This window comes from Taudactylus pleione, unplaced genomic scaffold, assembly GCF_031769625.1.
Source record: "Taudactylus pleione unplaced genomic scaffold, aTauple2 ptg000436l, whole genome shotgun sequence".
Classification (NCBI taxonomy): Eukaryota; Metazoa; Chordata; class Amphibia; order Anura; family Myobatrachidae; genus Taudactylus; species Taudactylus pleione.
In genome coordinates, this window is record NW_028284838.1 from 9,610,252 (window position 1) to 9,622,720 (window position 12,469).

At 44.3% G+C, this 12,469-nt stretch overlaps 1 protein-coding gene across 1 annotated transcript in view; it reads right to left on the minus strand.

The window, feature by feature from the left end:
• Positions 1-1,376: 1,376 nt before the first annotated feature.
• Positions 1,377-12,469, minus strand: part of MED12L (mediator complex subunit 12L) — a 709,720-nt gene continuing 698,627 nt past the window's right edge. Inside the window, exon 44 of the mRNA XM_088447707.1 lies at positions 1,377-3,325. Coding sequence (XP_088303833.1) covers positions 3,273-3,325 — 53 coding nt within the window. The 3' untranslated portion in view covers positions 1,377-3,272. The remainder of the gene's footprint in view (positions 3,326-12,469) is intronic.

The window sequence follows — 12,469 nt, forward strand, 5'->3', positions numbered from 1 at the left end:
TTTTTCTGACGAGGGCCATTTTGATATATATAACATTATTTGCTGGCCTGGTTCAGGCCATGCCCCCTCCATGTGACATCACACGAGGGCAGGGCCACAATCGCCGGTGATTACAGCAATGCCAGGAGCATCCTCAGGATGCTCCGGGGAGCTGTAAGGGCAGCGGGGTGACAGTCTGAAGCATCCTAAGGATGCTCCAGGCAGCACTGCTGCATAGATTCTGGCTGCAGGGTGTCATGCTAGGTACCCTGCTAGCCAGATGAGGCTAGCAGAAAAAAGTTCAGAGGGCCTCACCAAATGATTCCGAGGACCTTATAAGGCCCCCGGGGAGGAGGTTCCCCATCCCTGGTGTGATGCGATCAATGTCAGCTGTAACTGTTAATATAAACCTATTTTTAGGCAGCATAGAGGGACTGATTACTATCTGCCAATATCTGTGATTACATATTGCTTGTAACAGTTTACTTCAAGGTACATTTTTACAAACAAGGCTGTTACTTTCGAAATGCTGCAGACACTTTACTGCAGGGATGGGGAACCTCCTACCCGGGGAGCCATATAAGACCCTCGGTATCATTTGGTCAGGCCCTCTGAGCTTTTTTCTGCTAGTCTCATCTGGCTAGCAGGGTGCCTAGCATGACACCCTGCAGCCAGAATCTATGCAGCAGTGCCGCCTGGAATGTCCTTAGGATGTTTTAGACTGTCACACCGCTGCCCTTACAGCTCCCAGATTATTGCTGTAATCACCGGCGATTGTAACCCTGCCTCCGTGTGAAGTCACTTGGAGGAGGCGAGGCCGGCATCGGGCCCGCAAATAATGTTATATATATCAAAATTGGCCCTCGGCAGAGAAAAGGTTTCCCACCCCTGATTTACTGGCAGGTTAAGCTGGGGATCTCATAGTGTGTAACTGCTGATTACAGTCTGCACACAGTAACTCCTTGAGATCCAAAGCTTATCACAATTGAATCTGTAATATTTAGCAGTTTACATTAAACAAATGAAGTAGAGACCAGACTACTAACAAGCCTTGCAGGAGTGAATTGATTAATAAATCAACCTTCTATGAGACTATTGGGAAATCATTATATCTAATAATAAAGAGAATGTTTTTTTTTTCTGCATAATGAATACCCCAAAATCATGGTATACCCTTTTACAGCTATGTGAACACAGCCTGTTATTTGAAGGGGTTTCATTTACGACACAAGGACTGAGGGTAGTCTCAAATCATACTTAGAGGGGAGACACAATCAATGGTCTCATTTGGTAGTGTATCCATTATAGTGTGATGATATTAGTTTTTGCAGCAGTACTAAGTTACCACTGACCACCTACATTCTATGTCAGATGTGGTTGAATAGTATGTGTAGATGAATTTTGCTCCATTAAGTAAACAAAAACATTTGGATACAAGTCGATACATGGTCTTTATTTTTATGTGTGAATTGACACAAATTAGGAACCTCGTAGAGCCAATAGATAATAGCTTGGGATTCATATCCATCTGTGTGTTAGTAATTATCGTTTTGCTCATCATTACATGATATGACAGATAATATTCAGACAGACAAGTATCAGAATTTATTTGAGTGTGTGATAAGACCCCTGGCATACAATTTTAATTTTTTCTTTCAATCTTTTTATTTATAAATACTTTGCCGTATCATTTACCCGAGGAGGGGAACCACCTTTTTAAATATTTCTAATGAAAGTAATTTTTTATGTGTTAATTATATTCTTATTCGACGAGTGCACCATCACACTTCCCCTTTCCCTTTTCCTGTCTTGAGGAATGGAGGAGCACAGCACAAGACAAGAGGATGGCCTGAGGCAAGAGAACAAGTGGATAGAAAACTGGGGTGAGCAGGGGTGGCAAAGTGAAGCTTTGCCTAGGGTGCTTACAAACCTAGCACCAGCCCTGCTTGGAGGTAACAGGAGGATAGCTAAATAGATGCATGGAGATTTTGGTCTTTTGGGAGTGTTGCTGAAATTCGCTGCATACAGAGATGCACAGTCACACACACAGGAGCCCATAGTCAGACAGAGAAACGGCACCTGCCATAGTACTGGTGCACATCTAGAGACGCACAACAAGAGGGTAATGCAGTGTGTATAGGTGTGTCTAACACTGCAATATGCAGCCAGAGAATAGATTTTCTATTGTCACTGTTTGTTGATAGTCTTGTATAGAGGGAGACCCATGATACATGTGGTTACTTAGTATTAGGTCTATCACCACATGAAAAGCCTCTTCTTTAGATAATGATAGCAAGAAAATGGACAGTTTAATTAAATCGCTAGAACCGTCTGTCCTATAAATCCTGGTGCTTGTAATAACTGCATCAGGTTCTCTCATTATAAAATGAACCCAATAGATACATACAGTTATTCCAAATTAATCAAATAAGAAAAAAAAAACTTTTTTGCAACAGTCGTGGCTTAAAAAGTTGTAAAAACAATGATAAATTTACACCTGCTGGCATGAGAGCGATTATCTGGAATGAGTGTGTGCGTGGGTATGCGCACACATGATTGGCCTTGCCTTCTAGCTCAGGAGCCTGGCAGTTCTCTTGACAGCCCTACTAAAAACTACACTCACTGTACTCTAAATTAATATTGAAGCAATACTTGAATAAATAAATGACTATGGCTTGGTGTACTATACTAGGTATAAATCTGTTGTGAAATGATCCCTGAGACAAGCACGTTTATTGTGGTGAAGCACTGGATTGTGCTGTAATCTGTAGGTTGTGGACTGCAGATAATTTATATTGATCAATGTAGTTCCAGTAAAGTAATAGCATTAAGTTGCAACACACCATACTACCCCAGTGAATCTAAAGAGCAAAAGAGGGGTATACGAACAGTATATTAACAACAAAACATTATAAAGTACCTATGAGCTGTCAAAGTTTATAAAAAGAATATGGACTTAAATTAATAAAAAAAGAAACAAGTAAAAAAAGAGACAAACATTTTCGTAAAAGCCTATGTTAGGTTAAAATTGAAGCACAGTAATGTTTAACTCTAATTTGGTCCAGTGCATTTGTACAGTCAGCAGTCTAATCCACAATGTCCTTTTAGTTATAGCAGCAAGAAAACCAATATAAAACAGGCCTGGTGTTCATTAGGCCGCAGAGTAAACAAAACATCAAATACCAAACTACATCTTCGGAGGCTATCCACACACTCAATAAAATCATATAAATAAAGCTTACAAAATTGTACAGTGTAAAGAGAACAAATAGCATTGATTTGTGTGTCCAGGTTTAGAAACTGGAAGGATCTCCATATAAATGTATCACTTGTTGGGGCTGGTTACCTGTGAGATAAACAAAAAACACAAATAGAACATGTCACATAGTCAAAAACACACAAGCCATTAGGAAGTGCATATTAATAAGTTTATAACTGTACATGAATGGAATTATATTTAGATATTTCTTAGGAAGGAACAAATTTCTTGACGTTGTCCACAAAGTGCCGCCGGCATGGTCGTAAAGCCAACGTCTCATGGCAAAAAACATCGCCAGGTGATTTTGAACCACTATATAGTTTGGAGATGTGAGCAGCTGAACATCATGGTGGCACACTGCTGAGAATTTAATTCCCCATTAAGATTAAATGACTTTGTCTTACTACTTTACAATTGTATCCAATATTGCTAATGTTTAAATGATCACATACTGTACATTCACAAAATAAGAACAAAAAGGGAAAATAACTTTGTACCGGTCGCTAATTCCAAACTGTTGTACTTCAGTGAAAGTAAAGCTAACATGTGAATTCAATTTACTCTACATGCCATAAGAAGTATCCATCTATTCACGCTTATGGTAAATGGGTAACATAATGTACACTGAATGACACAAGTTTTCACCTCCCGAGGACTGCACATTATTATTAGCATTTAATTCCAAACCTACATACAATAATGATAACATTAATGCATCATAAATACAAGGGAGCTGTTGGAAAATATACTATATATATATATATATATATATATATACATACACAGTATATATATATATATATATATATATATATATACACAGTATATATATATACATACACACACAATATACATCTCTATGTGTCCCCCTGTAGTAGAAAGATTTGGGAGACCAGTGTGAATGCTGCTGAACATAAAAGATGGCTGGACTTTCAGGAATAAATGTAATTCACAGTTCTTACTGAAAAGAGCAGTAAATGTGTAAATAAACATATTTACAGAGAGAATGAACTGCTCCCATAAATAGGTTACCATGCAATCCCAGTGACACACACGTACAAACTAACACAGACTTGCTATATAGCTATCATTCCAAACAGTGAGCAGCACAGATACAGTGTATGCTGATATGCTCTGCTGAGAACATCTCTACCTCTCCAAATGGACTCTGGCCCTGATTCAGAGCCGGACGCTCTGAAAGAGCGCTCGCTCTGAATCAGGGCTTTTTTTTTATTTTTTTCTGCGGCCTTCTGGCCGCTCGCATAGCTGTGGGTGACCCACAGCTATAGCGAGCGGCCAGGTTGATGGTCGCGATGGACCATCGGGCTTGCGATAAGAGCCTTGTGGTAGGGTCTCGTGGCCGCAAGCCCCAGAGAGATTTCGGCTCTAACAGAGTCGGAATCTCTCCACTGATATCACTCGTGATGTCAGTGGGGCCTCCCCCTAATGGCAGGCGTTCTCATGGGAACGCCTCCATTTGAGCAGCCACCCCCCCGGCCCGCCCACCAAAGGGGACGAGCTGTCACTCAACATCGACAGCTCGCCTCCTTTGTTGAGTGACCTGGAGCGACGGAGTGCCCGTCGCTATCCGGGTCTCGCGCATGCGCACGACGGAGCCGGCTCCGTCGTGCGCATGCGTACTGGTCCACCATCGACCCGGTTGCGAGCGCACAGCACTTGCGACCGGGTCTGAATCAGGCCCTCTGTATCCTTACTCCTAATCCTTCCCAGACATACCTATCTACATTACAGGTTTTACCAGAACTATTACACTATAGCTGTCACCAGCACACATTTACATAATGCACCGGATGCGCACATCAAGTAGATGGGCTTTCAGGTGCACACCGCTCCGCACTTTGGATATGCCTCCACAAACCAGGACTGCAGGTCGCTGTGCTGGGATGCTGAACAATATGCAAAATGTAAGTCCCTTGGCAGAGTGGAAATGATGTGCTCCAACTCCATAATTTATCTTATTTTAATAATCTTGCTCTGTAATACTGAATCTGGTTTATAAATGTAGGGTTATCCGTGCAAATCTGTTTAATTTCACTCATTATATTTTGTAGCCTTTTGGTAGCAGCAATTAAATAGGTTTAACCAGAATTTATGAAAGTATGGCCCATTATTTTATCACTTAGGGCCTGATTCACTACCGTTCACAACTGTGATAACGCATGCAATCGGGTGATTGTTGCATTCTGCGCAATCACGAACCAGCCAATGTGATCGCAGAGGCTACGCAGACCCATCACAGAGTGATTGAAAGGAAGAGCCATTTGCGGTTGGTAACAGGGCTGCAGTCTGGGAAGCGCAGGCGTACATAAATTAGCCACTGAGAAGCCATACGCAGTGTGAGGTCTCATAGCGAGCGCTGCAATTAGCAATTTCTGAGTAGGGTCAGGGCTTGCGCAACTGTGCGTGAGGCTGCGCTGGTACTCGATTGTCCCTATGGTTTAGCTATTCTGCTTAGTATTATGGATGTGCGTATGGTAAACTGGGCGATGGCTGAGTTTGCACTGCGATGGCAGTGGCTTTGCTTGCTATCACAGTTGAACGTGCGCAATATTGGGATCCATAGTGAATAAGGCCCTTAGCAAAATTTGTGAAAAACTTGTTGCGTTATGCCTCGATGGTATCACAATTTACAGTAGTTGTACTTTGACAATCTTGTGATTATTGCTTTAGCCAACAAAATGGCTGACATGCAAACTTCTGCTGCAACAGCTACTAATTCACAAGATGCAAATAGCTATTTCCATCTAATTCAGGCTAGCTGTAATCTATGTAAATTCTGTAAGCAAGATTAGCTGCTAATCCCCCTGAGCACCCTAAAATGTCTGCACACATGGAAGTTCGGTTGTAATGATCTGATCACATTTTTAGTTGACACTCAATAGATGTGCTTTTGACAAGAGCGCTACGTGGTCAGTGCTCTTCAGAAAAAGGACTGTAGCAGACAGGTTCATCTTTTGTCTATTTTTCAGCAGTTACACAGACTTTAGAAAATTGACATTATGACTGGATGCATTATGGGTCTGATTCTGTGACTGTAGTTGTGGGCAGCCATGGAAGCCTGATTTACTAATTTACTTATCTTAATGTGAGTATCCATTCACCTAATGCGGGGGAGCGAGCATACGCAAGTGGAAAACCGCGCCAAACATAGATTTTACACAGTCCGCCGCAATCATCACCAGTAGTATCTGCAATTGCACCATCCCCATGCTAGGTGCAGGAGATCCGCAAGATACCGGCTTCCCTTTTCTGTACGTACGACTCAAAATCACATGGAGCTATTGATTCAGGTTTACGACACCCCACACTTCAGAGTGGTTATGCACAAGCGCAATGCCACTGCCCAGTTCCCGTCCCGAAAAACTCTATTTCATGGAAAGACTCATCCGGCCAAGTTTCGGCTGACTCGGAATAGGATGGACAAACATTAAAATGCGTAAATGCACTTCTGCATATGCGCTGTGTGATAAAACTCGCCGCTTGGTCCATGAACAGAGATTCACGCGACTTAGAATCAGCCTCAATATACAGCAAACTTTCATCTCATGGAACATTTCCATGACCAGTCAGTGTATTTTGGGCAGAATATGCAAAATCAATCTCAAGACAAACCTCAAGTCCTACTTAGTTTAAAATTAAAAAATAAAGAACCAAATTTGAACTGTGATTTCAGTTTGAGTTGTAAATATGTAAAAATATAATTTTTAGAATGATAACGACGTCGTTATAGTTAAATCGTTCAAAAAATCGTTGTGTGTGTACGCACCTTAAGAATTAACTTACAGCTTTGCATGGTCAGTCACCAGGGATATGGACATGCATGACCAAGCTTGCCAATTCCATGCACAGTGGAAGTTAAAACTCGGTCATCAGCTAGGCACACACTGGAGCGGCGGGCATTTGTTCTGACATCAGAACGAATGCCTGTCACCAGTGATTGTACGTACACACTGGACGACTTTAATGAACGACGTAACAATCACTGATACGTCATTCATTAACAATGCACTGGCCGCTAGCGATATCGCTAGGTCTGATGTGCAGCACAGGAAGCCTAATGACCGATGCTAGCGACAGCGGGAGCGTGCAAACATATGTGCACACAAAGCGATGTAGGCGATATGTCGTTACAAAACTGCATATCGTCCCGACATTGGTCCAGTGTGTACCTAGCTTTAGGCTTTTTCGTTGAAAAAAAAAAAAAAAAAGTTTAAAAACTGAAACATGCTTTGCATTGATTCCCATGAGAAAAATTAACTTATAAAGCATTTTTACTGCTGTCCCGATCTTACATCCATGTTAAATAGGTTATATTTAATAAATATGTCTGATATGACTTGGGAAGAGGAGGAAAGAGGTGACCAAATACAATAGAAATAGGCACTATTATTTTACCATAGTGCTAAATTTATTTAGCAAAAACATACCTACAGCTCTAAGATTTGAGCATAGTAGTAGCCATGCAACAAGTACATTTAAAAAAAGAAAATCAGTGTAGCTCACTAAGGTCCTGATTCAGAACCGCTCGCTAGATGCGATCGCTCGCATGATGTGTATGCAAATTGCGTAGGCAGTGCAATCGTACCGCAATGCATTAGCACTCCCAGTATTTCTTAGAGAGCGATAACATAGTGTATGCAGACACCCACCAGCCTGTTTTAAGACGCCTACTTGGGCACGTCATGTCCAGGAAGTGTATGCAACCATCGGTACATCGGATGCTATCGCAGTGCTTGAGGCTGACCATACCTTGCCACAAGCACTGCGAGCACTTCAGTGTAAAAACAAGCCAGGTGACATGTACTATGATGCTGTCTTATAATTATGCACACCTCTAAAAAAACGCAGTTGAGATGCTCAGACACGCCTGCGTTTGCACCTCCACTCCATCGTTTTTATGTCCAGCCCGTTACCACCTACAAACGGCTTCTCCTGTCACTCACTCTGCTGGGCTGTCTATGCGCAAGGTATGCACATGCGCACTGCGATGCATGCGCACAATGCATACACACTGCATACCATCGGCAGTAGCGAGTGTATGCATCTTAGCGAGTGGGTCTGAATCAGGCCCTAAACTCTAATGGTTATAGTTTTCCATACTCTTAGCAGCTGTACAAGCTTTTCAAAGGGCCTCCTAGATTGTTCCAAATATAGAAAGTGGTATAACCAGCCAGAGAGAGACAAGGAATTTTATGCTGGACAGGAAAAAACAGATACAAATGAAGAGTTATGGTAGATTTACTTTTGTTAACTCTATTTCTTTGAAGTCCATAGGGTCCACAGGGATACCATGAGGTGTGTGTGGTTGGAGTGATCCGGGCACCAAACAGACTTAGCTTTAGCTCCCAGGATGCACTGGTCCTCCTCCACATATACCCTGCCACCGGCCACAGGCAGACAGTTTTGTAAACAAGCCCAAGGCAGGAGCAGGAGAGATGAGAAAGAAGAACAAGGTACACGAGAAAAACTCTCTCAAAAGATGAGAGAATCCGTGACCAAGAGAAAAATACCCCTTGAAGCTAGGTTCGTCAGGGTGGGTGCCCTGTGAATCCTATGGACTTCGAAGAAATAGAGTTAACAAAGGTAAGTCTACTATAACTCTTAATTTTTTCAGTGTCCATAGGGATCCACAGGGATACCATGGGGATGTCCTGAAGCAGTTTCCCCTAAGGGTGGGGACGCTCCTGAACAGAAAAGAGAATACGACGCCCAAAGGAAGCATCCAGAAAGGCAAAAGTATCAAAGGCGTAGAACCTGAGAAAGGTGTGGATGGAAGACCACATGGCCGCCTTGCACAATTGTTCAGCAGATGCGCCACATCGAACCACCAAAGAGGGTCCCACAGACCGAGTAGAATATGCTGTAATCCTATTTGGAACAAGACGACCAGCTTGCATGATCCTATTTGGAACAAGACGACCAGCTTGTCATGCAGAGCCAACGAGCCAGAGTCTGTTTGTTAGCTGGCCAGCCTCGCTTGTGAAAACCATCCAACACAAAAAAAGAATCCGATTTCCTCAAGGATTTGGTATGATCCACGTAGCTCCGGAGAGCACAAACCACATCCAGAGAGGCTTCACCTGCAAAGAGGTCTGAGGACTGAGAGGCCGGAACCACAATCTCTACATTTAAATGGAATCGGGATACCACTTTAGGAAGGTAATTTAGTTGGGGTGCGGAGGACAGCTGCATCCAGATAAAAGATTAAGAAGGGGGAGCATTGCCATATTAGATACCCTGCGGGCACAGGAAATAGCGAGGAGAAAGAGCGTCTTTGCCATCAGCCACTTGAGGTCAACTGAGTCCAGAGGTTCAAACTGAGAAGCCTGGAGAACCAAGGACAAATCCCACAGGAACCACCGGTGGGACAAAGGGAGGTTGAAGACAGAGAACACCCTGAAAGAATCTTCTAACATCAGACAGGGGAGCGATCCTTCGCTGAAGCAGACTGATAGTGCAGAAACCTGAACTCTAAAGGGAGGTCAGGTGGAGGCTGAGGTCTAACAGCCTGGAGAAAGGCAAGCACCCAGGAGCCCTAAAAACTGTAGGGTCATAGCCTCTGAAAGTAAGAGCGCCATACTCTGTAATAGATGCGGGATGAGGAAAGCTTACATGCACTCAGCATCGTCTGGACCACAGAGCGAGAGAAACCCTTGGCTCTTAAGAGGGATAACTCAAGAGCCACTCTGTCAAAGACAGACGAGGTAGATCTAGGTGCAGGCAAGGGCTCTGCGCTAACAGATCCTGCCATAGAGGAAGTGGAAAAGGAGTGTCTATGGAGAGACTACGTAGGTCGGTGAACCAATGGTGCCTGGGCCAGGCTGGGGCTATTAGTATCACTGTGCTGCGCTCTTGTTTGAACTTTCGGAGAACCCTTGGGAGGAGGGAGAGCAGAGAAAAGAAGTATGCAAGATTGAGGTCCAACTCATGACCAGAGCGTCCACAAAGGTGGCGGAGGGGTCTCTGGTCCTGTACCTTGGGACCTTGTGGTTGTGATGTGAGGCCATAAGGTCTACTTCTGGTAGGCACCAATTGTCCACCAGGAGTTGAAAGACATCCGGATGGAGAGCCCACTCTCCGGCGTGTATGTCCTGACGGCTAAGGAAGTCTGCTAGTCAGTTGAGGACTCCGGGAATGAACACTGCCGAGATTGGCATGATATGACATTTGGCCCAGACCAGGTTGTTTGCCACTTCCCGCATGGCTGCCCGAATTCGCGTGCCTCCCTGATGGTTGAGGTAGGCTACTGCAGTCACGTTGTCTGACTGGATTTGGACTGGCCTTCCCCAAAGAAGGTCTTGCGCCCGAGTGAGTGCTCTGTACACTGCTCGAAGCTCCAGAATGTTTATGAGCAGGCGACTTTCCTGGGTTGTCCACTGTCCCTGAAAGGTATGATGACCATTTACTGTGCCCCATCCGCGAAGGCTGGCATCTGTAGTGAGAAGTTCTCAATTAGGAATGCAGAAGGGGCGACCCTTGTCCAGATGGGATGTCTGCAGCCACTATGAAAGGGAAAGCCAAACCTCCGGAAAGAGTCTGGTACTGGATCAGATGACACTGTGTGTTCCACCAGGAGAGAATCAGTTGTTGAAGGGGCCTAGAGTGGAACTGGGCGTATTCCACCATGTCGAAGGTGGATACCATTGACCCCCAGACCTGCATTGCTGAGTGAATGGATACCCTTCGATTGTGAAGCAATTTGCACCCACCCACGCAAGTGCAGTGACAAAATCTTGTCCGCTGGCAGAAAGATCCTTTGTATTCGAGAATCCAGGAGTGCCCACAGATGTTCCATCCGCTGTGTTGGAGATAGGGAGAACTTTTTTCCATTGACGATCCAGCCGTGTGTTTGCAGGCAGTCCACGGTCAGCTGGAGATGATGTTGTAACACAGTCTGTGACTGTGCCAAGATTAAGAGGTCTTCTAGGTAAGGCAGGATTCTGATTCTCTGACGCCTGTAGTGGGCCGTCATAACTGCCATTATTTTGGTAAAGACCCGAGGGGCCGTTGATAGACCACAGGGCAGCCCCTGAAACTGGTAATGTTGCTGCAGAACATCAAACCGTAGGAACCGTTCGTGGGTTGGAGTAATAGGCACATGCAGGTATGCATCCTGAATGTCCAGAGAAACCATGAAATCCCTAGGCTCCAATGTGAGGACAATTGATCATAGAGTTTCAATGTGGAACTTGGGCACTCGGATAAATTTGTTGAGGGATCTGAGATTCAGAAAAGGCCAATGAGACCCGTTCCACTCTGAACGAAAAAGAGAGTGGAATAAAAACCAGTTCCTCGATGAACTGAATAAACTGGTATTGTCACGTTTGAATTCAGTAGGGAGCGAATGGCTTCCTGGAGGGCCTTGATATGGTCTGATGGGGGACCTGTACAAAAAAATAGCTGGGAAAGGTGAGAGACTGTTTGGATCGCAGCTTGGTGGTCTTGTGAGAACTAGATTGCCTGGGAAAGGACTGTCCTTTTGCCTTACCCTGAGGGTGAAAGGATCGAAAAGAGGACGGCCAAGGCTTAGGAGCAGCTACTGATGGCAGAAAGGCAGGTTTTGAAGATGCCACAGTAGCTACACTTTTGGCCAATTCTGCACTGAACAGCCTGAGAAGGGAAATGATTCGAGGGCCTTCTTGGATTCCGTGTCTGCTTTCCAGAACCGTAGCCAATGGACCCGGGCGACCACCGAGGTCGCAGATGCATTAGAGGCAGGGAGTCCAGTATCCAACACAGCTTCCCCAAATAAGAGGCCACTTCTTGAATATGGCAGATGTAGGCCAGTTGTTCCCTGGTAGCATCTGATGGCATGCTGTCTCCCAGTGCCTCTGTCCATTCTTTGATAGCCTTAGCTACCGAGGCTGCGGCCATAGCTGGCCGAGTAATAGCGCCAGAAAGTGAGTAGACTGACTTGCTGTTTTTAAAACATCTATGGTCGATGGCCATCTCTAAGTGGAATTACCAGCGGTGCAGCTTATTGCTATCTAGTTGGGTGGTATATTTATGCAATGGGGAGGGGTGTATTTTTTTTCTTTGGGTGGTGGTGGTGGTGTGTTATAATACTGGCTGTGGTGAGGTGGTGTATTAATGAAATGTGTGTGAGTGGTGTATTAATATTATGTGTATGTGTGTGTGTTAAGGTGTATTCATATCATCTGTATTATATGTGGGTCACTGATGGTCTCTGTATTATATGGCGGTCTGCAT